This window comes from Prionailurus viverrinus, chromosome D2 (genome assembly GCF_022837055.1).
Source record: "Prionailurus viverrinus isolate Anna chromosome D2, UM_Priviv_1.0, whole genome shotgun sequence".
NCBI lineage: Eukaryota > Metazoa > Chordata > Mammalia > Carnivora > Felidae > Prionailurus > Prionailurus viverrinus.
In genome coordinates this window covers 85,691,036-85,716,507 of record NC_062571.1, presented here as the reverse complement: position 1 = coordinate 85,716,507, position 25,472 = coordinate 85,691,036, and the positions used below count along the sequence as shown (strand labels likewise).

Below are 25,472 nucleotides of genomic sequence, written 5' to 3'. Positions count from 1 at the left end.
AGTACTGCTGAGTGCTGAGCTCTGTTCCTATTGCCCACTCCCGCCCCCTGCAAGGGTCTTCACTGGGTAGGCCGGGGCGCGTTCCAGTGCCTGAGAGCTCTGGAAAAGCTGGAGCAGAGGCAGAACGTGATTTCAGGAATCGGGGCTCCTTTGACTTCACGTGGGCCCCGCTGTCCTCAACGACTCAGACTCATACTGGCACTTTAACTTCGTAAGGAGGTGGAAAGTTCAAATACAGCATTCCTGAATTTCTCAGCAGTTCGTGCTGGGACCTGGTGGGATGAGGGAGAGCTCACTCCTGGGTGTGCCCCTCCCTGCTGCTCAGTGCAGGCTCTGTCCTGCACGACACAGGGCCTGGTGCACACTGGAAGGGCACGTCCAGGTTCCACCCTCCTCCCCTCCCACCTCACCGTACCCCTCTCCAGCAAACAAGGGTGCTGTAGTGTGATAGTGCTGTGGTCTGTCCTCAGCAGAATGTACCTGCAGAAAAGGCAGACCCAGGCCCAGGAAATAGGCTCCGGAAGCAGAGCAGGGGTGGGAACATCCCGTTGGCCCCGTGGATTCCTTACCCCATGGAGAGGTACAGCCAGGATGGGCTGGGGGGGTTCCTCTGGAACATGAGGCCCAAGGTGGTGGGTACACTGTTAAGGGAGCTTGGATGGAGGGGGAGAGAGAGACACTCTTAGCAGTAATAATTAGGAAACAAATCACACTCGTATTATTTCTTCTGGATGTGAGAAGCAGCAAGCCCTTGGATGATTAGAAGGACAGAACAAGAACTTCCTAAAGAATAAAATCTGTTCCACTCTGAGGAGACGGTGAAGTGCATTTAAAGGCAAGTTAGCGCTTTAAGAAACGATTTAGGCTTCCTAAAGTCTGGATTTGACTTACTGTCCAATATCCTTTAAATTCAACCTGAAGGATGCCCTTCAGTATTTCTTGTAGGGTAGGTCTAGCTGCAACAGACTTTCTCTGTTTATCCAGAGATATTTACCTAGCCCATTCATTTCTGGAGGATAGTTTGGCTGGATATAGAATTCTTGATTGACGGTCTTTTAGCACTTTGAATACACACTGTCACTGCCTTCTGACTTCTGTATTTCTGATGAGAAGTCAGCTGTTAACTTTCTGGAGGGTCCCTCTCCCTCTCTGCCTTCAGGAGGATTTGAGTTTTGACAGTGTTATTCTGCTGTGTTCAAGTCTGGACGTCTTTGGGTCTGAGGCCCTCCCAATATTAGAAACGAATAAAAGCTCTCTTCTAAAACATCTCTCTCTTGGTGGAAATACATTGGAGTTGTATTTTATCAAAAATGGTATATTCCCCGTTTCTTATAAGATTACTTTTTAAGCCCAGTCAGGCCATAAGGTGTGGTCAGTCAGCATGAGACTCACAGGTAAGGCACAACACCCTCTTCCTGCCTGTCATGTTGGAGACTCAGCGCCCAGATCTCCCCTGTCAGCCACAGGGTGTTGCAGAGTCAGAGGACTAGGACCTTGCTTCTAGATTGGTGATAGGACAGGCTCCTTTTTGGGTGTACTTGTGGCTCTATGCTCCAAGAGGGACATTGACCAAGTGGAACGAATTGAGGAGAGGGAATGGAACGAGGCAGGAACTCTGAGCATTGGCGAAAGGCTTAAAGGAGCAGTTTCTGTGTTTAAGATTCTGGACTCGGTTGGGTGCCTGGGTGGCTCAGTTGGGTTGGGCATCCGACTTCAGCTCAGGTCACGATGTCGCAGTCCGTGAGTTCAAGCCCCGCGTTGGGCTCTGGGCTGATGGCTCAGAGCCTGGAGCGTGCTTCCGATTCTGTGTCTCCCTCTCTCTCTGCCCCTCCCCCATTCATGCTCTGTCTCTGTCTCAAAAATAAATAAACGTTAAAAAAATTTTTAAGATTCTGGACTCGGCCTTCATATTGACATGGCTCCGTCTGTCTCATTGTCCCGAGTCTTGTCCATTCTGCCTCCAACACATCTTCAGATAACCCCATCCAGTGGAAAGGGGGCAGCTGGGGGCTGGAGGGAGACCTCTCAGCAAAACATTTTTTTAAAAAAAATTTGGTATTTGGGCTACATGGTGGTGGTGCTATTGGCAGCAGTAATGATGATATGATGATGATGATGATGATGAAGATGATGAATTAAAGAGCCTGATCTAGTCCCCTCCCCCTGGAATGTCCCTCCCTCAAGAGAGGCCCCATCTTGCCTGGAGTCTTGCCTCCTGGCCCTGTCCACTGCACTCCCTCTCCCAGAGCATCTCAGAGTGAGCTTCCCAAGCTCTGTGTGACCCCATCTCTGCCACTTCCTGTGCCTGGGGCAGTGCTTCCTCGCCCAGGCTCCTGCTGCTGAGGGGCTCAGGACAAGAGCTTCCTGGCCAGAGAAGTTGGGGAAGTGCTATGTCCTTTCCCCACCTTTTGGAGAGTTGATGGGTAGTAGGTGATTAAAGAGCCCAAGAACCACAGTAAAGACTCTTGTTTAAATGTCCTTTTATAAAGGGATGCTTGTTACACATGCAGTGCAGAGGCTATTTTGGGAAACAGAGGCCTGTTGAATAAATTCAACACCTATAAATTTCACAATCTGGGGTGCCTGGGTGGCACAGTCGGTTAGGCGTCCGACTTCAGCCAGGTCACAATCTCGCGGTCCGTGAGTTCGAGCCCCGCGTCAGGCTCTGGGCTGATGGCTCAGAGCCTGGAGCCTGTTTCCGATTCTGTGTCTCCCTCTCTCTCTGCCCCTCCCCCATTCATGCTCTGTCTCTCTCTGTCCCAAAAATAAATAAATGTTGGAAAAAAATTAAAAAAAAAAAATTTCACAATCTGGGCACAGCATGGCATTCCAGATAGATCCCCTGTCCCTGCCTGTGTGTGCTGTGAACCCTGGCTTCAGTCATCACAGATGACTTCCCTGGTTCTGGGACATTCTTTTTTATTTTTTTTTATTTTTAATTTTTTTTTTAATGTTTAGTTTTGAGAGAGAGAGAGAGAGAGAGAGAGAGAGAGAGAGAGAGAACGAATGGGGGAGGGGCAGAGAAAGAGGGAGACACAGAATCCGAAGCAGGCTCCAGGTTCTGAGCTGTCAGCACAGAGCCTGACAAGGGCTTGAACTCATGGACTGCAAGATCATGATCTGAGCTGAAGTCAGATGCTTAACCAACTGTGCCACCCAGGCACTCCTGGTTCTGGAACATTCTGATCTGTTCTCATTGCCGGTGAGCCCTCTCACCTTGTAAGATTGTGTTTTGCCTTCTTGGTCCACTAAAATACCTGTCCTGTGTAAAGCCTTTGCTGACTGCTCCTTGGGTAGAATCTGAGATCTCCAGAGCATCTTGTTCCAATCTGCCGGGATGATCCATCCTTGTGAAACATGCTCACAAGCCTGGGCGCCGCTTCCCCTGCCGTGTGCCAGTCCCAGGTCTTTCGTGTTGGGTCCCTGTGGCTCAGGGCAATACCTACCTTCGAGGAGATGGACACCATCGTGGACCAGACCGCTTTGTCCCCTCCACTGCCCGGCCCAGCCCACCCTTCCTGGCCTCCACAAGCCCAGGGAGCCACTGGCATCGTGATGTGGTCTTGGAGAGCAGGGCTCCCCTGCCAGCTGCTGTCATTGGGCCATGGATCCACACTGCTCTCTGCTGGGATGGTGACCAACTGGGACGAGGGTTTCTAGACTCTGGACAAGACCTCTCACTTCACGGTGGCACAGTGTCGGGCCACCTGTCTGCCCCTAGCCATCTGGTCCTTCCCAGTTATCTCTGCGGGCAAAGGCGAGGAGGCCTCAGGTGGGATGGGCAGAAGCCCTGGACTGTTACCAACTGAGGTTACTTCCCCTGACAGGAACCACTACAGCTTCTCTGTGTTGGGTTCCTATTCAGTATTTAGTCAACGTCGTTTGAAAAAATTCTATTTCACGGGATGCCTGGTTGGCTCAGTCAGTTGAGCGTCCAACTCTTGACTTCGGCTCAGGTCATGATCTCACAGTATAGGAGCTCGAGCCCCGCGTCGGGCTCTGTGCTGCTGACAGTGTGGAGCCTGCCGTGAATCCTCTGTCTCCCTCTCTCTCTGCCCCTCCCCTGCTCGCACTCTATTGCTCTCTCTCAAATAAATAAACATAAAAAAATAATTCTATTTTATGAATATATAAGTTATATTTTCAGTCTCTTTGTTTTCCTTCATAGCATGTAGGAAAGAAGAAAAATGTTTATTTGAGAACATTCTATGTAACAGGCACCGTAGGAAGTGCTCTAAATATGTTTTATTATATGTTCTGGATACTCTGTAAATGTAGATTCACCTCAGAAATAAAACATTCGTACAAGTGTGCGCCCTGTCGTTCTAAACGCAGTGCTTTGTGTCAGTGGACAGACAACCGCAGCAAATTACTTCCCACGGTGTACTTTTGTGTCATCGTAGGGACATCTTAGCCACACGGAGAACTATTAGAAGGTGCAAGCGGGAAGGCTCCGGTCTGGGTTCCAGCCATCCACGTGCCAGCGAGTGTCGTGTCCTGGACGGACGTGGGCGCCCACCTGTTCACGCTGCAGCCCGTTGTCCTCTCGCTCGGGTGACCCCTGTGTCCACCACGCCAGAGCCAGGAGGACCCCGTCCCCTCAGAGGAGCCTTCCGACCGTTGTTACCTGCCACAGCCTCCTTTCAGATGCATCATTTGCATCATGTCAAAGTTAAAAAAAGATCCAGTGTCAGATTCCCTATGAGGTTTGAGGGCCCAGTGGCTCATGGAGCTTCGTCCAGGCTCTTCTGTCAGGCTTTCCAGTTGTTTTGTGGGTGTGTCCAGGGCTGCTTGTGCTCTTTTTTAACTAAAAGACTTATTTTTATACTTAAAACACTCTATAATCTTAACCTGGATTTTACTAAATGCTGGTATCCAATCTGTTCCATGTAATTCCCCAACCGAAGTTGTGAGGCACAGGGCTTCCTTTATATTAAAGTGAAATTTCTTATTTCTCTCAGGTTTTCAATGCATCATCGGGGTGTGCAGACTGGCGTCATTTTCCCTGGGTCTGAGGGCTTCCTGACACGTCCTCGTACTTAGTAGGCAAGGTCCTCTCGAAACTACTGGGTTATAGGACGACTCTGCCTCTTTGCGCTCCCAAAGCCCGAGCGGGACGGCATCCCCGCACCCTCCGTTTTCATCGGTCACCCCCCGGCTGTGTTCTGTGCCGGTGCCCGCCCCAGCACTGACATTCGAAAGAGCCGGTCCGCAGTCCCGTGTGTGGTCGTGGAGGGACTTGGTGTTGCACAGAAGGGCAGAAGACTGGGCGTTGGGAGGAGACGAGGCCAGTACCCGTGGTGACATGGCTTACCCAGAATCTCAGGCGCACCGCTGTGTCACGGGGAAGAGATCGGACTGTTCTGCCCCCGGCGGCTTGGAGGTCACCAGTCATTCAGCCCTGGGTCAGGGCACATACCTGGCCTGAGACGAGACCGCAGTCCTCACCAGACAGCCAGGGCTGAGAGCCGTGAGGCTGAGATTTGTGGCCTTAGAACATGTGCTTCTGAGGACCTTTCTCGCACTCCTCTCTTCAGAGTGAGACGCATCTGAGCTCCCAGGGAAACAGTGGGAGTTCTGGAGTTCTTTGGTTCACCTTTCTGGTGGGTGAGCTTGACCTTCCCCCAGATTCACGGGGACAGGAGGTGGCCACTTAGTTACTCGTTGTTTTGGTAATTACCCGTCGCCCACGCATCACCCCAGCTCGACGTGAACCGAAAGCTTTTTCTGTGGACGCTAAGCCCCGGGCATCCTCCTGCCTGGTGGAAAGCAGCTGTGTTCAGAGCCAGACACACTTGGTGCAGGTTCCCCGTCCCCCATGGCGTCTGGCCTCATGAGCCAGTCAGCAGCGTCCTGGAGCCTCGTCCTCCCCGTCCCTCTGTGGGGGTGGCGGGAACATGAAGCACGGGCGTGCACAGACGGCCGTGGTGACCTCACGGTGTCCTTCCTTGTGCCCCACTGCACAGCCCTCCAACCCCAGAGAGGCCCTCTCCTCTGGAAAAGCAGAAGGGCACGAGAGCGCAGAGTGGCAGTGCGAATGACAGAGGCCGGGGTGATGCCGACCCGCAGTTTTGTCACGAGTCCCTGTAGATCTGAGACGGCGGAGGGAGTGCTCACCGCGGAAAAGCCTGTCGGCAGGGCGCTTGGGAGGGGTGGTTTCAGTGCATCCTCCCCATTCACGTCCCAGAGTAGAACGCTGTGGGGTCCCAGGCTTCCAGAGCCATCTTGGTCCCCATCCCCGGACCCGCCCTAGCCCAGCCTCCCCCGACCGGCCACCGCACTCCAACCTGGCCTCTGGCCTCCCCCTCGGCTCTGAGCGGGCCCCTGCCCCTGCCCGGTCCCCTCGTTTGGGGCCCTGCAGCTTGCGAAGTGTCCAAGGAAGGCTTTGCTTCTTATTGGCCGCTGCATGACTACAGAAGTAATGCGTGTTCGTCGTACAAGGTGGGCAGCGAAGACAGGAGCCCAGAAACCACTCACCCAGGTGGCCGCTGTCGGCCTGCCGGACGCGGGCTTCCTTTCACGGCTAACCGTGTGCTGCGTGGGGGCCGCGTCCCCGTCCCTGCAGGAACACGTCCTCGTGAAGGTAACAGGGTACTCCATCCCGGAAGGCACAGGCCGTCGTCGGGACAGCTCGGGCACGATGTGCCCGTTTTGTTGGGACAGGTTGTTTGTGTGGGGAGGTCTTTTTAATGTTTGCAAAATGAAGTCTGGGCCAGGATGTGCGGCTTGACGGGCCCGGGGCACGGCCGCTTGGCCTGCTGGAAGAGCTCCCGGTGCCGCCTGCACCCCACCGCGGCCACCCCCCCACTCCACCCTCCCGCCAGCCTCCTCTGGCGGCCTGGCCAGCCCCCGCTGGTGGCTCCCTGCCTGGTCACCCCCCCCTGGCCAGCCCCCGCTGGCTGCCCCCCCGTCAGGTCAGCACCGCAGGTACTGAAGCACATTAGCTAATAGGCAAAACCCGCACAGATCCCACTAAAGCTGGTTTTGACACCCCGTGACGAGCGTGAAACGTGGCTATCCCTGTAGACTGCTTCGTCTTTGTTTTCCTGTCGGGGTGGCGGTGGGGGCGGGCGGAGGTTCCCTTACATCCCGAGGAAGCAGGCTGGGCCTGTATGTGTGTGCATTCCCATTAGATACATTGTCAGTGTATCCCTTAATCACTGTCATTGTTCCTATTTTGTGTGGGGACAAAAATACCTCTTACCGTCTCACAAAATAAGTTTATAGTGGCTTCTAAACCAACAGATTATACAACTTTCAGAAAATTCAAAAGCAAGGGAAATGGTTAACAAAGAGAGTAGCATCATTTGAAATGTCTTGCCTCCTTTTAAAATATGGTTTAATTCTAAATTTCTTTCTAAAACATTTAAAATTATACATCAATTCCATACTTACTACAGAAGAAAACTAATGTTAGAGATAAAATGAAATACAAATATAAAAGTCTCCCAGAATCCCATCATTCCCATACCATGACTGATGTTAGCATTTCTATGTCTATCCTTGTAAAACCTTTGCTCCATAAGCATACACTCCCACAGACGCGTCCTTTGATGTTAACGTCACGTCCGTCTTTTCACGTCAGTCAGTGTGTCCTGGGTCATGTCCTTAAATGTCTGCACAATGTCCCATTGGGTGGATAATGCCACAGTGCCTTTGTCCGGTCCCTCTGTACTGCCTGTGTAAGTTCATTCATTTATTCATTTACTCATTTATCTACTTGCTATTACAAAAATTGCCGGATAACCATTCTCGCACATTTTTATAAGGTTTCCCATTTATGTTTGTAAGAGAACATTCTATAAGTTGAATCGGTGAGTCAGAGGGTACATTCTGGTTTTCTGCCCTCTAGCAGGTTGGTCCCAAGAGCCTACTTCCTTCTCTTTGACCGATACTGGGCAGAGCCTACTCTGTTTTTGAACTCGGGACATTATGCACACACCCAGAAGTTGGCAGAAGAAACAGTACAAGGGACATCCTCAACCCTCCATGCCCAGCAGAGGTCAGCCCCCAGCCTGCTCTGCCTGCCTGCCCCTTCCCCACGCACTGACTGGAAGCAGGTCCCAGGTATCCATTCACCTGTAATAGTTTCCGTACAGCCTTCCCAGAGATGTTTAAAAAGCAGAGCCACACTATGATGGTTCCTCCTCAAACAGATTATGAAATCTCTAGTGTCTGGTTACATTTCTGCATGCTTTATCAATTTCATAAACGTTTGTTTCTATTTTGTCTGTTTTTTTACGGGTTGTCTGAGTTGGGATCCAAATAAGGTCCACATGTCCGGCCGGTTGATGAGTTCTGTTTTTTCTGATCGAGGGTCTCCCTTCCTTTGTTCCCCCTTGGACTGTATTTTCAAGAAGCTGGTTTGTTTGTAGAGCTTGTGTTGAGATTTTGCTAATTGTGAGTCATGTTTTTACTTGCTCCTCTGACCTCTGTATCTCCTGCAAGTTGGTAGATGATCCCCAGGCTTGATCAGATATGAGTGGGGGAGGGATAGAGAGCGAGAGAGAGAGAAGGAGACACAGAATCTGAAGCTTAATCCAGGCTCTGAGCTGTCAGCACAGAGCCCGACTCAGGGCTCAAACCCACAAACTGCAAGATCATGACCTGAGCCAAAGTCAGACGCTTAACCGACTGAGCCACTCAGGCACCCCCCCAGAATTTCTTTTTTGATCCTTGCCTTTCTGGTCTTTGTCCTGCTTTCCATTTAGTGGCCATGTGCCACTTACTTTGTGAACTTTCCATCTTTGCCCATATTTCTACTGGGACCCGTGTCTTATTTATTTGTAAGAATTCTTCATATACTAAGGCTAGTAGGTCTGTTTTTCTCTCATACATTACAAGTACTTTTCCCACTTTATAATTTTTCAGTTTCTTTTCACTGATGCTTATGGTACCATTTGCTACATGGAAGACTTAATGGTCGTATCTGTCAGCCTCTTTTTCTCTGGTTTCTAGCCTGAGAGTCATTCAAGTGAGGCCTTCATTTCTCCCAAATTCTGTACATTATCTGAATTGATACGCAAATCATGCGTCTACAGCTTTGCGTGACTCTCCTGTCATTGTAACATTTAAAACTTTGCTGTAGCTAAAAATTTGGGGGGGGGGGGTTGCGCAAAGGGTGATTTGTCTACCTTGATTTCTTCCCCGACATTAACCATTTATTCTAACCACATTTGCCTCCACTGACTATAAATTCCATTTCTACTATGTGTGGGGTTGCTTGTGTGCTTTCTCTTGTTCTTTGATCTTTCTCATCTGCTGGCTGTGGCATCGTGTGCCTGGGTGGAGGGGGGGGTGCATCTGTGTGTGTGTGTGTGTGTGTGTGTGTGTGTGTGTGTGTGTGTGTGACTTTTGTTACTGAGACATAACACGTGCAGAAAGGTGACAAAGCCAGGGCCCAGGCCTGGGTCCCGTTCTCCTGGGCACGGGCTACTTCTCCGTCATCGCCTGTCATTTGTCGGAATGCTGCTGACTGTTCTTGTGTGCTTATTCGTCTAAATCGACTTCAGAATCATTTGGTCAGACTTCACAAATAAAAGCCACATGAGACATCGGTTGGATTTCTGCTGAATTTGCTATTAATTGCAGGATAAGCAGCCACTTTCCAGTATTGAGGCTTCCACTCAGAGACACGGCCTTGTGCCACGATCAACACTCTTGTGTGTGTACGTGCTTCCTTTTCTCCTGTTCTTGGTTTTTGTTTTGTTAGCACAGGTCTTGTACTTTAAACTCAACCCTGGGTATCTTTTTTTCTTCCCATTAAGTTTTCTGTTTATAACTGTCTTACCAGATCATTTCCTGGAAACTGGCTGTTTAAAACTGAATAGTGCAGTTTTTTTTCCCCCCAAGTGCAGTGGGAAAGAAACAGTGTACTGAGTGGTCATTTTTAATAATCCAAAACCCTTTGAGGAAACGAGTACCCTCACTGTACTAATAAGGACAGCGGCTGAGCAAGGCCCGGTCAGTCACCCACGGCCAGACTGTGGTCCGAACCGGGCCCCTCCAGACCCCAGCTCCTCAGGCTGCACGTGGATCCCAGGGGTGGGGCGGTCTTGTCCAGATGCAGACACCAGGTCTGGGGAGGGTCCCTGCGTTCTGCATTTCCGTAGCTCCCAGGAAACGCTGCCCGCCACGTTCCGGGAATCTGGGCATACCTGAGTCATTTAGGTTGTGACATGGGAACTTTGGGGCAGACGGCTCCTCTGTGCTACGTGGAAAGTCTCTCCAGTGTTCTGGAATAAGTTGAATAGTATACTTCGCCGGACTAGGCAGCCCGCAAGCCCACTACCGGAAGTAGTGGGGTCTGGTGCGTCTCAGGGCCTGGGGTAGGCACCTGCCTGGGGTTCCCCTGCTGCTTCCGACTCTGACCCTGTGCCTCAGCTTCCTCATCTGGAAAATGGGGACAACAACAGCGCCCACCTCCCAACTCGCGGTGGGCAGTGAGCGATGGCATGACCTATTAGGTGCTTTGCACAGGGCCTGGCACTCGTGACCGTGATTGCATACACACGCGTGGGGCCTTGGAGCCCAACGCCCCGGGTCCCAGGATGTCAGCGACAGAGCTGAAAAGCCTCGCTCTCTCTGCCTTTGACTTCGAAACTGTGGAGAAGGCCGCTCCCGGTGGCAGGCCGCGTGGAGAGCGTGATTCCAGACCTCATCCCAGGACCTGCTGCCAGCTCATGACCAGGACTCGTGATTTCTGCGCGCACTTTTAGCACCTTGGGAAACGTCTGGCCCATCGGTTCCTTACCAGTACGTATGCATATGTGGGGAGGATTGCCAGCCAGCCACCTTACATGATCACTTCAGCAGCCTGGCAGGAAGACAGGGCCGTCTGGCGCAAACTTAGTAGGGTGCAGAGGGACAGGCGGGGAGTTGCTTAGCGGGGACAGAATTTCTGCTGGAGAAGAGAAAACGGTTCTGGAGATGGATGGAGGTGATGCATGCCCAGCAGGGTGAACATGCTTCATGCGGCTGAAATGCACACTTAAAACAGTCCAATTTATGTGTTGTGTATTTTACCACAATAAAACAAATCCAGTCAAGACTTATGATGACTCAGTCTTTTCCTTCTCTGTGACAAATGGAGGCATTTCTTCTCTCCCATGAGTCATCAGCTGTGGTGCTCCAAACCCCAGTCACTCACTTCCTACTTCCTCTTCCTCCTCCAGCCGCTGAGGACCCTGGGGTGACCTTGGGACTGGACAAGCCCTCATCCTCAGTCCTATCGGTACAGAGAGCTGGGGATGACTCTTTGATCCCCACATTTGGGGGCACACAGCCCTGACGGGGGTTTGGACGGGCACCACTCCTCCTGGCCGTACTGCGACGTCCTGCAGGGGTTACTGGGGGAGGCTGGCTGGATGGCAGGGGCAGTGGCAGTGACCCAGTGACGCCCGTCACACAGGGGTGTGCTGTATTGTGCCGCAGGGGAGGGTCACAGGCAGCAGCGGCGTGGGTCAGGTTGGCCCTTCCCTCCGTGACACGCGGGAACGGCACAGGGCACAGCCGGTCAAATGAAGACAAAAAGGAAAGTCCACTCGGAGCGCTGAGCTCCGTGTACATTTCTGCTAGGAAGGAGTCTCCTCGGATGCCTAATGTTTCGTCTTAGACCCGCCCCCTGCCACCGGGCCCCGCCGCTGATGTCGAATGTAAGTAACCGTCTGGCTCGAGACCTCAGCAGTGATGCCCTCTAGGTGAGCGCCGGGATCCGTTCCGAAGCCCAGCTCCTTAGTTCCCAGTCTCCCTGTGGGCAAACAGCTTGATGTCCAGTGGAGCCCAGACCGGACAGCGGGTCGGCTTGATGTACCGGCCGTTTCTGAGCAGCTGGACGGCTGGGCTGGGCTGGTGGAGGCCACGTGTGCATGACCAGGGCGGGTGGGGGGCCGGGGACAGGTGACTGGGTCCCTCTGTGGTGACTGCTGGGGCCGGATGCAGAGGGTGGGTTTGTGCTTCCCGCTCTCGTGGACTCAGCCAAGGGTTCTGCCCGCCCATCCCTTCCGGGCCCTGCACTCCAGGGTCTACATCTCCTCCCAGAGCCAGTGCCACAGGTGTGAGCCAGCTCAGGTGCCGCGTCCAGTGTGTCCGTGATAAACGCTCCTGCGTGCGAACTGCATGTGTGTGGTTCTCCACGCCCCCGCTTCCTTCATCCCGGTAGACAGGAGAGAGAGGGGAGCTTTGGGGGCGCGGGGAGCAGCTTTCGTTCGGGGACAGGAGCCCAAGCACTCGGAACAGCTTGCTCAGGCCAGTAAGGGGTAATTGTACATTTATAAAATGCAGTGACTTTTTAGCTGAAATTCAGGGCAGACAACAACAGACAAGCTGTTTACTGGCATCTAAATTTACTTACATGAAAATAATTACACAAATAAAAACTTAAATCAGGTTTAGTTATGACCTCTGTGAAAAGGAATAAAATTGTGGCTCCTGGGTGGCTCGGTCAGTTGACCATATGACCCTTGATCTTGGCTCAGGTCATGATCTCAGGGTTCATGGGTTCGAGCCCCACACCAGACTCTGTGCTGACAGCGTAGAGCCTGCTTCAGATTCTGTATCTCAACTCTCTCTCTGCCCCTCCCCTCTGCTTGTGCGCATTCTCTCAAAATGAATAAACTTAAAAAGAAAAAGAATAAAATTACAAGAAGAGATGTAGCCATCAACGTAAACGTATACATCAACTGAAGCGATCTTTTTGGTCGTTCTCACGGTGAGGCCCATTACTCCTGTTTCAAGAAACCCAGTTCAGTGACGATCTAAATCTCTTAATTTTTAAAAACATTCTTGACAGGCCCCTTAATAATTAATTCGAATTAACACAAGAAACTCACCTCTGGGGTCATCAGTGTCTTCTAGTCCCTGAAAGTTGTCGATCATGAAAAAGGACTTGTGGCCATTTGTGCTTCTCCTTTGGAGACATGTCTCTTCTGGTCCTTGGCCCGTTTTTAAATGGAGTTATTAGCTTTTGTGCTGTTGAGTTACAGGAGTTCCTTATATATTTTTTGAAATCAACCTCTTATGAGACGGACGGTTTGCAAATACTTTCTGCCATTCTGCACGATGCCTTTCCACCTTGCTGACGGCATCCTTTGCCGTGTGGAAGCTTCTTGGTTCCACATGGTGCTCCTCATTTATGTTTGCTTCTACTGCCCCTGCTTTCGGCGTCTGGTCCACGCCACATCACATCGCGGCCAGAATTGATGTCGTGATGCTTTTCCTCTGTGTTCTCTTCTAGGAATTTGAACTTCAGGTCTTATCTGTAGCTTTTCAATCCACTTGGAGTTGATTTCTGTGTGTGGTGTAAGCAGTTTCATTGTTCGGCATGTGGCTGTCAGTTTTCCCAGCGCCATTTGCTGAAGAGACTCTCCTATCCCCGTTGTGTGTTCTTGACACCTCGTTGAACATCACTTGACTGTATATGTATTCGTTTCTGGCTCTCAATTCTGAAGTTCCACTGGTCCATATGTCTGTATTTATAGCAGTGCATACTTTTTTGGTTACTGTCACTTTGTACTATATTTCAAAGTCAGGGAGTATGATGGCTTCAGCAGGTACATGAAAAGATGCTCAACATCGCTCGTCATCAGGGAAATAGAAACCAAAACAGCGAGATACCACCTCATGCCTGCTGGGATGGCTGTTACTAAAAAACCAAGAGACAACAAGGGATGGCGAGTGTGCAGAGAAATTGGAACCCTTATGTACTGTTGGCGGGAATGCAAACTGGTGCGGCTCCTGTGGAAGACAGTACGGAAGTTTCTCAAAAAATTAAAAATACAGCTACTATGTGATCTGGCAGCTCCGATTCTGGGTATATACCCAGAAGAGTTGAAATCAGGAGTTTGAAATGATTTTAGCACACCCACATACATAGCAATATTATTCGCAAGAGCCGAGACGTGAACAGTCCTAATGTCCATCAGCAGATAAACAGGCAAAGAAAATACTGTATACACATACAGTGGAATATTATTCAGCCTTAGAAAAGAAGGAAATCCTGCATTATCCAATGACATGGATAAACCTGGAAGACACTATGCTGAGTGAACAAGCCAGTCACAGAAGGACAAATGGTGCACGGTTCCGCTTAAGTGAGGTATCTAAAATAGACTCATAGAAGCAAAGAATAAAATGGTGGTTGGACGTGAGGGGTTGTTGCCCATGGGGTACAGCTCCAGCTATGCAAGATGAATACGCTGTAGATGTTGTACCGTATTGCACACCTGAAGATCCGAGAGGCTAGATCTCGTGGTGAGTATCTAACCACAGTAAAATTAACAAACAAACAAACACTGACCTGTTGCAGCAGGAGTGCTTGGGAGAGAGGGCTGTGCTCACTCTCGGTCTCTCCCTTTGGGTCCAGATGCTGCCGCTCCCCTGGGAGGGTCCTCTGTTCTATGGCCGCCACTGGAGGCTGTTCTGCTACCCCCCACGGCCAGGGAGGTTAGGGAAACACCATGACAACAGAGGAGGGGGAGACTCCTCGCAAGGACCCCGTGTCTCCCCACGTGGTTCCACTTACAGCACAGTTTCGCTGGCATCCGGGTAATTGATAGATGCGCTCAGGACCTGTGAGCCCAGAGTTGAGGCTTCAGAGATGCCCATGCTGGCTGCTGTCCCGTCCAGACCGCAGATTCCTGCAGCGAGCCATTTGTTCCACAGCAAAGTCCTGACAGGGTGGACGTGCCCCCAGGAGGCCCCGGCATGTCCTGGCTTTTATCCTGGAGAATACCACCCTGGACAGAGAGGCTAGACCAAGAAAATCTGACTCACTGTCCCCGAAAACCCCCAAGAACGGCAGTTGTGGCCTCCGCAGACTTCAGAAGTCCCACAGCAGCGGACCAGCATTTACCTGGTGTCATGGTGTGCACCAGTCCAGGAACCTTTGGGTCTTAACAGAAAATGACATATTGATACAATTCGTTTAAATTGTAAGATCGTCCGATTTGCCCCCAGACACGGTGTTCGGATTTGCTGGTGAATGTTTATGATGCAAACGAGCTCCACCGATACCGGACTGGCACAAACAGGTGTGTTTGGAAAACATTCTTAGGACATGTATTTTTTTCTCCAAGTTAGTGCAGGGATTTTCAAATGCTCTGCTGGTGCTTAATTTGTCCATGAGGCTGTGGTGACCCTTCTGATCCTCAGGTGACCTGGTCTAAACTCCTACTGTAATCCTGTATCCTTGTAAGAATGCTCCTCATATTGGAATAGGCAGAGGTATCTGTGATGAGACAGTGCGGACCTGAGGCCACTCGCTCGGGACCTTCTTGCAGCCAGGCCAGGCCTGGAGCCCCGGCTCCATCCGACTTGTCCTGGTCGCTTCCTCCAAGGCGTTGTCTCCTTCCACTGACTATCCTGTGGAGGCACCGAATGTTGGGGGCTTTGGCTGGTGCTCCTGCCTCCCATGGGCAGCTCCGAGCCAACGACTGACCTGTGTGGGGTCCACAGACCCCCTCTCCCTCACCTGCAGGTGTTAGAGCACGCTCGAGCTCCCGTGGGATCAGGCCCTTGTCTACGCATGTCTTTCTCCCGGACACCCTGGGGGAGGCCGGCCTTGGCGGGCCAGGACTCCATCCCACACACCCGTAGCTCTGTTGATCGTCCCCCCCCCCCCCCACCAACCATGGCCCTGAGAAAGGTGCCGCCATCCATTTTGGAGATGAGAAAGTGTGGCTCATAAAACTGAATGGTGTAGCCAAGCGAGGTCTTTGCTGGGCTTGAGCAGGAGGCAGGGATGGGCTTTGCTCAGTGGTGCCCAGAGCTGGGCAGGGCACCCTGGCACCCACAGGGTCACTTTGAACTGACTTTAATGACCCTTGAGAGCTTCAGGAGCTCCGGCCACCGTGAGGCCCCCACACCGTGAGGCCTGCAGTGTGCTCGGCCAAGACAGCTCTGCGAGGCGTGTGAGGGTCTGAGGGACCCTTCTGGCTCCTTGGACCTGTGCCCCCAGCTTGTGTCTCTCCCAGGTCAGAGTCCACCACCTGCTCCCTGTTTCTGAACCTGCCCTGAGCCGTGTCTCCCGTGTCCTGATGACCCCTCTCCTCTGTGAAAGACACACGTGCATGCTGAGAGACCACAGAACACCTCCCATGACATTTGAACCCCCTCCCCCCCCGCCCCCGATTTTATCACTGATGATAGTCCATTTCTAATGTGTTTCTCTGTTTCTCAGCTTTGGTCCTGAGCAGCACACAACTGAGTATCTTGAATTTTTTTTTAACATTTTAAACGTTTCTTACGACTTTCAGATTCTCTGTGTTACTTTAGAGAAGTCCTCAAGGTCTAAACCCCAGACTCAGCCCAGCCAGGGGGAGGCGCTCCCTCCCAGAACTGAAAGAGGCACTTACCTCGTGTTACCTGAGAAAGACTTGTCACTCTGGCAGCACAAGCACCAAGCCACGAAGGATGACTGCAGAGTCAGAAACCGTCCTTGGTGACAGCGTGAGCCTGGCTGCCTCTGCAGGGAGCCGCCAGCCGCGACCACAGGGTGCCTGAGCACCTCCCAGGAGCTGGGGAATAGCAGATCCCTGGGCAGGGTGCCCTGGCCCCCACGTGGGAGATCAGGACCTGCCCACCGTGTCGCACACCATGCTCAGGGAGTCACAGCCCTGCCCCGGAGGGTGTGCTCTGCACATGGGAAGGAAGAAAGCAGCGAAGACAAGACAGAGTGGGGAGGAAAAGGAGCCCCCGCCAGCTGGGTCTCTGCCCACCTGCCCCACTGGCCCCTGGCTGGTGGGTAAGGCGCCCACGGGCTCATCCGCCACCCTCGGCCTCAGTGGGTGGCTCCAGGGAGGGGACGTGGCCGTTGCAGCCCTTCCCTAGCCCCACTGTCCCACAGCACGGAGAGGGAGCTGGGCAGTTCCCTGCAGAGCATGTCAGTGATGAGCCAGGGGTGGAGGAGAAACGAATTATGTTGTGCTGGAGGAGGGGCGGCGAGACCAAAAAGCCGGCCGCCAGATTTGAGCACACACTTCTCTGAGCTTCTAAGGCAACAACGAGGACAGACTGATGTACGTCCCCGTGGCCTGGAGAAAGGAAGCAGCACACTTTTTCTTGGAGAGAAATTGCATTACTTCCCTGGAGCCAGATCAGAAAGAATCCTTCCAGTGGGTCTTTATGGAAACGTCGTTGATGGGAGGTGGGGAACATCCCCCACTCGGGGCACCAGAGGCCGAGGCAACGGTCGTACTAAAACGTGTGAAGGCGTGCCTCTAGGAGCCACATGGATGTGGCCGAGGTGTCAGCCATCTCAGCCGAGGTAGGGACAGGAGTCAGAGAAAGTGGATGGCTCTCCCTCTCCTCCCCTAGCCCCTCCCCCAACTTTGTGGGATCTTCTGGCTTTGTAATGGGGGCACCTGGATGCCTGGGTTGCTCGTTGAGGGGAGATCAGAGTCCTGGGGATAGAGGGCAGCTGGCAGAGCTGCGGGTGCTGTCTCTGCAGGGGCAGGGCTCCTGGAGGCCCCGGGTCTCCATCCCTGGCTACTTCCCCACCACGCGCCCAGAGCCTCATGCTTCAGACCCTCAGACCTCTCTGGACGATGAGACAGCAGATTGCCTCTCGTCCCCGTGCAACAGTATGACGTGGACAAAATAACAGCGGGCACTTCTGTGCAGCCAGGATTTTTCCGACATGTTTCTTCGACGGACTCCCGGTCCCCACGACTGCACCCGGGGCACAGCCCAGCCTCGTCCCCACTTCACAGATGGGAACACCAAGCCGGAGAAGCTGCTGCAGAAGGCACAAGGCACGCCACCTGGGGTCACAAAGGAGCCCACCTTTCAGAGCCCACCTGGACCTCAGCAGGAGCCGGGGCGGACTCCGAGTCCCGCGGTGACGAGCCGGGGGGCCGTCTTCTGTGCAGGCGCCTGGATGAGGATGCATGTGCCTTTCCTTGTGACCCAGCGGTTACCCTGCTGGCTGTTACGGAGCAGAGAGTTAGAAGCAACTGTGCACGGACGTACAGACGCACACACCCGAGCCGCACCCCACACTGCCCCCCTCCCCACGCTGCAGAGGTAAGGGGACCCCCCGGGGGATGGGCCTGCCGTGCGGGGAGACCTGGGCCCCGTGCGGTGCGGAGGCACCTGTGTGAAATGCACGCGGGGTCCGTCGTTCAGAGCTCACGAGGGGCTGGAGCCCGTGGAGCCGCCTGCCGGCCTCGCGCCTCCAGAAACGCGCCGCGCCCCCAGCAGGGGCGGCTGGCAGCGGGGGCCACCCGTGACTCACGCAGAGATGGCAGCTTTACATATTTAAGAGGAGCGTGGCCGGCTTCCTATCTGAAGTATGTTTCCCCGGAGAGACCACCGCCATTTGATCTATTTTTGATTAAAATGTAAAAATTAAAAATTAAATCAAATGGTCGCAGAACTCCTCGGGGAAAACACACTTCGGTGATGAAGCATTCCCTGCTGCAACCTTGAGCCTCTTACGGCAGCGTTGCCTCATCCACAGGTGGTCTTTTTATGATGCACATAATTAAAACGAATTGCGATGAGAGCCACCAAACGCCCGCCTTCCGGCGCGTGGACCGCAGGCGGGCGCTCCCGGAGCGGGTCCTGGCCGGGGGGGGGGGGGGGGGGGGGGGGGGGGGGGGCACCAGGTGGAGGGGACAGGCCGGCCAGCCCGGACGGGACCTCCGTGCGCCCTCCCTGGGCCGCCCCCCTGCCCGGTCCCCAGGGCAGCCTCCTCCCGCCCGCGTCCGCCGGGATCTCACCGGCTCGTGCGCAAACAGCTTGCGCACATCCCGTGTCCCGTCACAGGTGACGGATGCCGCCCGGAAACCGAAGTAGGCGCAGTCGGGTTTCCTGGGAGTGTGTGTGGAATCTAACCTACGACTTACTCGTGTCAGGCTGAGTGATCAGTCTGCCCCGGGGGCCCGGGGAGCGCGTCCGAGGGGAGGGGACGGTGGCTGCCTCGAATTTGCATCCCCGCCTCTGGGCTGACGGACGCACCACGCGGGTGTGACAGGACGTGACCCTCCGAGTCACCGCTTCATCTCCGTCAGCGTGGGGTGTGACTGGCCACGCCGCGGCCGCCTCAAGACGATTTCCTGTCTGTGAGGCTTTGCGGCCTCTGCTTCACACAGAAATGCTGCAGGATAACAGTGTGTCTGGAACGAAGGTCCGAGCACAGCGCTGTGGTCTCTAGACGAGGGTGCCCGGCCCAGCGGCGGCTGCAGAAATGCCAAATCCCGGGCTCGGGGGCTGTGCGGGCCCGGTCTTGGGGCGCACACTTCACCTGCTGGTGTCAGACTGAGCACAACTGACACGCGTAGACTTCCGTTTCTGTTCTTGAAAGTTGTGGCGGCCAGTAACAGGTGTGGCGATTTTGGGTGGAAGTCATCTGATGGGCATGGCAAGAGCAGACCACAGCGTAGCCTCCCCAGCAGTGGGGAAGAAGCTGGGAGTGCGTCCCTCATGGCCCGATGCCTCCCCCAGAGCCTGCCCGGCCGGGAAACACCTGCACAGCCCCCCGGAATCTGGTCCCCGCCCTCCAGGAAAACCAAACTCCCTGGGTCTCATTCACCTGCAGGGGCCCATAGTCCCTGGGCACGGCTGTGGGGAAGTGCCCATCTCAGCGGGTGTGGCCATCTCCCACTAGGCTCAGGCTCTTGAGGGTGGAGCGTCGCAGGTAAGATCCAGGCGCCTGGAGTCTGCAGGCTGAGAGGTGCTGGTCAGGGGAGGCCCCAGGGGCTCTACCCCTCACGTGGCTGATGTGCTCTTGGATGCTATGGACTGTGAGGGCCCACCGGGCACTGCCCAGGTACCCAGGCTGAGCCCCAAACCTCGGCGTTTCAAGTCCATCACGTGTGAACTAGAAAGTTCCCTGCCATCTACAAGCTGCAAGCAGGGCCCACCTGTAGGGGGCCGAGCTCTGCACTGCCCCGGGGCGGCGGTCCATCATTTTTATTTAACCAGTGGGTAGGAAGCCCTGGTTATGCAGAGGCAGGACTCAAGCACCCCCTGAGGCAAGGAGACGCGTTGTCTTCTGGGAGATCAGAAGCACTGTGGGGAGAATGCCATGTCTCAGCTGCTTAGGGACCCAGAAAGCAAAGGGCAACGCAGGGGTGGGGGGCTTTCTCCTACCCGCACACGAGACCCAGCACTGTCTTGATAGTGGGCAGTTATTATAAATGGCGTATTTAAAAAAACCTGTTTTCCAGGGGCACCTGGGTGGCTCAGTAGGTTAAACATCCAACTCTCGATTTCGGCTCAGGTCACAATCTCACCGTTCATGAGTTCGAGCCCCACTTCCGGGCTCTGCTCTGACAGCGTGGAGCCTACTTGGGATTCTCCCTCTCCTTCTGTCTCTGCCCCTCCCCTGCTCATGCTCTCTCTGTCTCTGTCTCTCTCCAAAATAAATAAACATTAAAAAAAATCTTTTCTGGTGGTGTTTCCCATGGCTGGTTTTTGGGAGGAGTTTTAGATCTCCATAGTTATGTTTGATCTGGCCAGCTGACAAACCTTCCCATTAGCTTTTAATGTTTGAACAAATTAATTCTCCTGGATTTGCTAATACCAACATGTTTGTAAATAATGATAACCGATTTTAAGTATGTTGGCCCCTCAACTCCCTTGTTCTTATTTTTTTACTATCAGTAGGCGCTTACAGAAACTTAGTGCTGGGGGAAATTCAAACGTGCTCAAAAGTATTCAGGAGATGAGGCGTCCCCGCATGCCGCCAGCCTCTGTCAAGTATGAACTCTCCGCCAGTCTTGCTGTTCCTCGCCCTCTGAGGACTTTTGTCCTGAGGTGTATCAAGCAAAACCCAGGCACTGTTTCACGTCATCTGAAAATACTCCTGCACGTGCCTGTAGCAGGTGAGGGCATCTCGGCATCACTTTTATCATCATTTACAGAACAGTGACTCCCTAATGTCATCTGACACCCCTTCGGGTGACTTTTCCTCAGGTGACAAGCCCGCCTTCCTTCCGAGACCACCTTTCCCTCCTTCCGGTGCCTGTCACCCCAGCCAGACGTAGGCTTTCTAACTTTGATCAGAAGGACGAAGACGGCATGTGGCTCTGGGTAGCTATGGGTCTGAGGACACAGGAGTAGATACAGAACAGAGAATGAATTTCAGGCATTCGAGGTGAGGGGGGCAGCACGGCCAAGGGGAGAGCGGAGGGGCGGGCACGGAGGGGCTGGTTTCGGTGGCTCGGGCAGCTCCAGGGAGAAGCTCCAAGAAGCTCCGTTTCAGCCTGAAACACATCAGCCCCGAGACACACAGGCCCAAGACTATTCTAGAAAATGGAGAGTAAAGTGGATTGCAGTGTTGTCCTGGACAGATGAGCTAAAGAAAGCTCATACCCATTTATAAACTCTGCTAAGAGTGTAAATTCAATCCGATTAGCAGATTTTTCGTTTTCTAATATATTTCCTTGGTCAGTTAGTTTAGTTCCATCCAGACTGTCCAGAGTGGCTAACACTTGCAGAATGATCTTTCCATCTACCTGGAGGCCTCGCCGTGTCTGATTTACCCCAACCCAGGCCCAGCCCCCAAACCCAGGAAGTGCCTCCGTCTCCTGTCTCCCCAATCTCGCCACCCCCCTGCCCACAACACTCTGCCTGGGTGTCGGTGTGTGTGTGTGAGTGTGCACGTGCACAGGTATGCATATGAGTGTGTGGGGGAAGCCTGTTAAACTTCTACACAAAGGTCTTGCAACTTTGATGTCACTTACCATGTCCTGGAGGCCTTTCCTGTGAACGTAACTCACAGGCACAGACCCGGATCATCCTGTTAAAGTCATGTTAAGATCACACAGCCAGCATGCTATTGGTAGACACTTGGGTTGCTCTGGGATTTTTGCTACGGCAAAAATGCTAAAATTCGTAAGTGAGAATATGCAAATCTAATCTAGATAGTTTACGGTCAGTTTGGCAAGAATTTTTTAAAGGCATAATACTCGGTGCTGGTGAAGATGTGGAAAAAGTATGCACTCACTCTTGGTAGCTCTAAAAAGTGTCACAGTCATTTTGGAAGACAGTTTGGCAAAACCTATTAACGTGTAAAATGTTTCTGCTCTTTGGTTAATTAGTTGCTTTCCTGAGAATTGATTCTGCGCTTAGATTTATGCCCAAAAGTGCGTTTTGAGCCTTGCTCCCTGGACCTACTAAAAAGACCACTGTCTTCTCTCCCTTCCCGGCTCAAACTTCATATGTGGAAACTGATCCCCTTAGAGACTTAAGTCTGTGGAGCCGTGTGTCTCAGGAGCGAAAGCACCAGTACTTAGCTGTTTGCTGCATCACGTTCTGTCTCTAACACAGCTTCGCCCTGGCATGACGTCCGTTCTGGAGCTCTGTCTCCTTCCAAGTGAAGCAAACGTCACAGACTGCCCTGCAGTGACCGGAAGGAGGTGATCCCGTTTGGGGCCGCACAGCACCTCCCACCCGCCTCAGCAGGTCTGGGGGTGGCCGTGGGGGCCTCGCTAGGGCCCAGGAGTGGTCCCCTGAGCAAGGAGGCCCGTGCGGTTTCCCAGAGCCCCCACAGCCCCTGGTGCCCCCTGTCGCTGGGCCTCCTGCCCCACCACGGCGGCCTCTTCATTCTGTTCTTTTGAGGAAGGTGCTCACAGCAGTAGGCAGGCAGGGCGCGGCGCGGCGGGAGAGATTCCCCAAGACTTTCCCTGCTGTCTCATTTCTGGGAAGGGGGAAGAATTTGACACCAGTCCTCGGCGTCCGTGAACCGAATGACCCACTTCCTCAGGTGCTTTGCCAGAGGAGCCTTGATGTGGCCTTCGCCTTGGAGAGGGTCAAATGTTCACAGGTGCCTTGCACAGCAGAGACCAGCAGATGTTATGATGCGGTTCCAGGAACTCTTTGTGGTCGGCTTGGCAACCCACTGGCTGGCCCGGGGGCATCTTGAGCCCAGTAGGGGGTGGGGCCTGGGGCCTGTGGACCCAAGCCTGCTGGTGCTGCTGACAGCCAGATTCCCCAGCATTCCTAGCGTCCCCACGGATGCATCCACTCTCACAGTCATCCCAGGGAAGGGGAGAGCGGCAGAGGACAGGGGCCCCTTCATGGAGCACCCCCACTGTCAGGAGGCTGGACGCAGGACCGCTGCTGACTTTGGAGCCAGCTTCCCGGCCAGGCCGGTTTCTTATCCCAAACCCTCTGCCATCCATGCTCTGGAGTTTGCCACGTCTTTAAATGGATCGTGCCATTAGCTCTGGGAACAGCAAATTCACGGTCATCCAAAGTGCCTGGACCCAAACAAAGGAGTATATGAGAAGCCACAGGTTTCTGGAGGTAAAAAGGCATCCTTATCATCTGTGGATTACGAATGAACCACAGGCCCAAATTGTAAGCTGACCTGCGGGGTCACCCAGAGGGGACAGAGCAGCACATCACCATTCCTGGCTGCTAGGGGGACCAGCTAGCCCCATTTTCTTGTGATGCAGGGTTTCCTGGGACGTGTGGTTTTCAGCGCTAACGTGGGAACATTCCAGGCTAGCTGGCAGCCGTTCATCACTCCGCACAGCCTCTCTGGCTTCTTCTGGGTCCTCCCTGCCGACTGGGACCCTGTCTCCAGGCCCCACGTCCCTGCCCCAAGCTCAGACCCGTCCAGGTCATCGCTTCATCCTGGGTTGCCGTCCCTGCCTCCTCCCTCTGTCAAGGCCTGTCCCGGACGAGCACACACAGCTGATGCCCACTGGTCGTGTTCCAGGGCGCATGGACTGGGGCCATGGGCAAGGCCTGCACGTGATAAGCAGGAGGGCAGCCCATGCCAACTTTATGAAGTGGGCAGTTCGAGGCCAAGGCAGGCACCAGTGCTGCTTTGCCAGGGCAGGGGTGGGAAGGGAGTAGGACTATGGTTGGCACCCTCCAGGCAGTGGACCCCGCCCATATCCCCTGTCTGCCCTGGCTGGTCTCCGCATCCCATCATTTAAATTGAGCAAATACTGGAGTGTCTGGGTGGCTCAGTTGGTGGAGCGTCCGACTTCGGCTCAGGTCATGATCTCACAGTTCATGGGTTCAAGCCCCACATCGGGCTCTGTGCTGACAGCTCGAAGCCTGGAGCCCACTTTGGATTCTGTATCTCCCTCTCTCTCTCTCTCTGAAAAATAAATAAACATTAAAAAAAGAAAAAGAAAAAAATAAAATCGAGCAAATACTAATTAAGAAAACAACCCTCCCCTCCCCCAAATTATTTTCCTCAAAGGCTGCAAGGCTCCGTCCAGAGGCAGAGTCTGGAGGAAATGTTAACACAGGCTAATAAAGGCCCTAACTGTGGCTGTAAGGACCAGCCTGAAGGGGCCGAAGCCTGGGCAGGAGCTGGCAGCCAACAGATGGATCTTGGAACAGAAGTGGGACCTGTGGCAAAAGTCGAGGGGCCAGGGACCTTTCCTAGACTGTTGTTCTCCACCGGATGTCTTTCTCTTCCGGTGGCAGCATGCAGCTGAGGATTTATTCCCAATAGACAAATGAGAGGTTCTGAGCCAGAAACTTGAGTCCGTGCTGGACGGGGGCACTGCCACCTCCCACTGGCCTGGACGCCCGGGGACCCACGCCTGCCCTCCGTGCCCATACCTGCTGGAAGCCAGTGCCGTGGTTCCTCCCTGTCACCAAAGAATTAAGGACAGCATCTCGGGTAGGAAGCTATTGTGGAGGGTGGAAGTTTCTGGCCAGGCAAATAAATTGGATTTAAGTATATTACAGTCATAATCTTTTTCTGCCTCTCTCCAGACGGTCTCTGTACATGGAGAAATGAGGATGTATTCGCAGACAAAGCATGACCTGAGGGAGAAGCCTGCCCGAATCTGGATTTTCAATAACATAAGACAATAAAGCTTAGACATCTAACCTGCTGCAATATGGTCAAAGTATAAAGAGCTTAGCTGCTAATAAAAGGGCAGGGGCTTCCCCTCATATCTGAAGATCCGGACCCCCCACAAGGACACTTCATAAAGATCGTAATGGGTTAGCCAGGATCACAGAGACACGGGGCCTTGTTGACCGATTGTCTGACAGTTGTCACCTATGGATCTGATATTAATAAGTCCCGTGTTGATTTCCTCGGGGTATTTTTGTCCCTGTAATTGCACATCTTCCTGTTGTGACCCTACACTGGGCAGCGTGGGGCACACACTTACCTGATGGCTAGATGTGCCGCCCCTCCTCTGCGGGGCACGTCCACCGTGCTGTGGCGTCTCCCCGAGGCAGGGGCGGGGGGTTGGGGGACGAACCGCCAGCGGCTGGACAGTGGGAAGGGCAAGTTCTCAGAACACAGGACAGAGACCCAAGCCACCTGCTTTTCCCCGGGAGGTCAAGTGCTCTGACACCTTTTGCAGAGGGGAGCTACTGAAATTCAGGATCGTCAGCCATCCTTCTCTGAATTTGTTTGCTTGTCAAATACTTTGCCAGGGGATTAATGGCTGCCAAGTGGTTCCCCAGACAGTGTAATTGAGGCAGATTACGTGAATATACTGCATGAGTATAATGGCATGAATGAAGCGGAGGAAAAGTAGCAA

The 25,472-nt window shown here is 53.4% G+C and overlaps 1 protein-coding gene across 2 annotated transcripts in view; it reads left to right on the top strand.

The window, feature by feature from the left end:
- The window catches only part of CD2H10orf143 (chromosome D2 C10orf143 homolog), a 70,098-nt gene extending 45,294 nt beyond the window's left edge, over positions 1–24,804 (top strand). Inside the window, exon 5 of one of the 2 annotated variants that reach the window (XM_047825229.1) lies at positions 24,688–24,804. In XM_047825229.1, the coding sequence (XP_047681185.1) occupies positions 24,688–24,789 (102 nt within the window). In that variant the 3' untranslated portion in view covers positions 24,790–24,804. Of the gene's footprint in view, positions 1–4,403; positions 4,952–24,687 lie in introns of those variants that run through there. The other variant, XM_047825232.1, reaches the window with a different exon arrangement.
- The last annotated feature ends 668 nt before the right edge of the window (positions 24,805–25,472 follow it).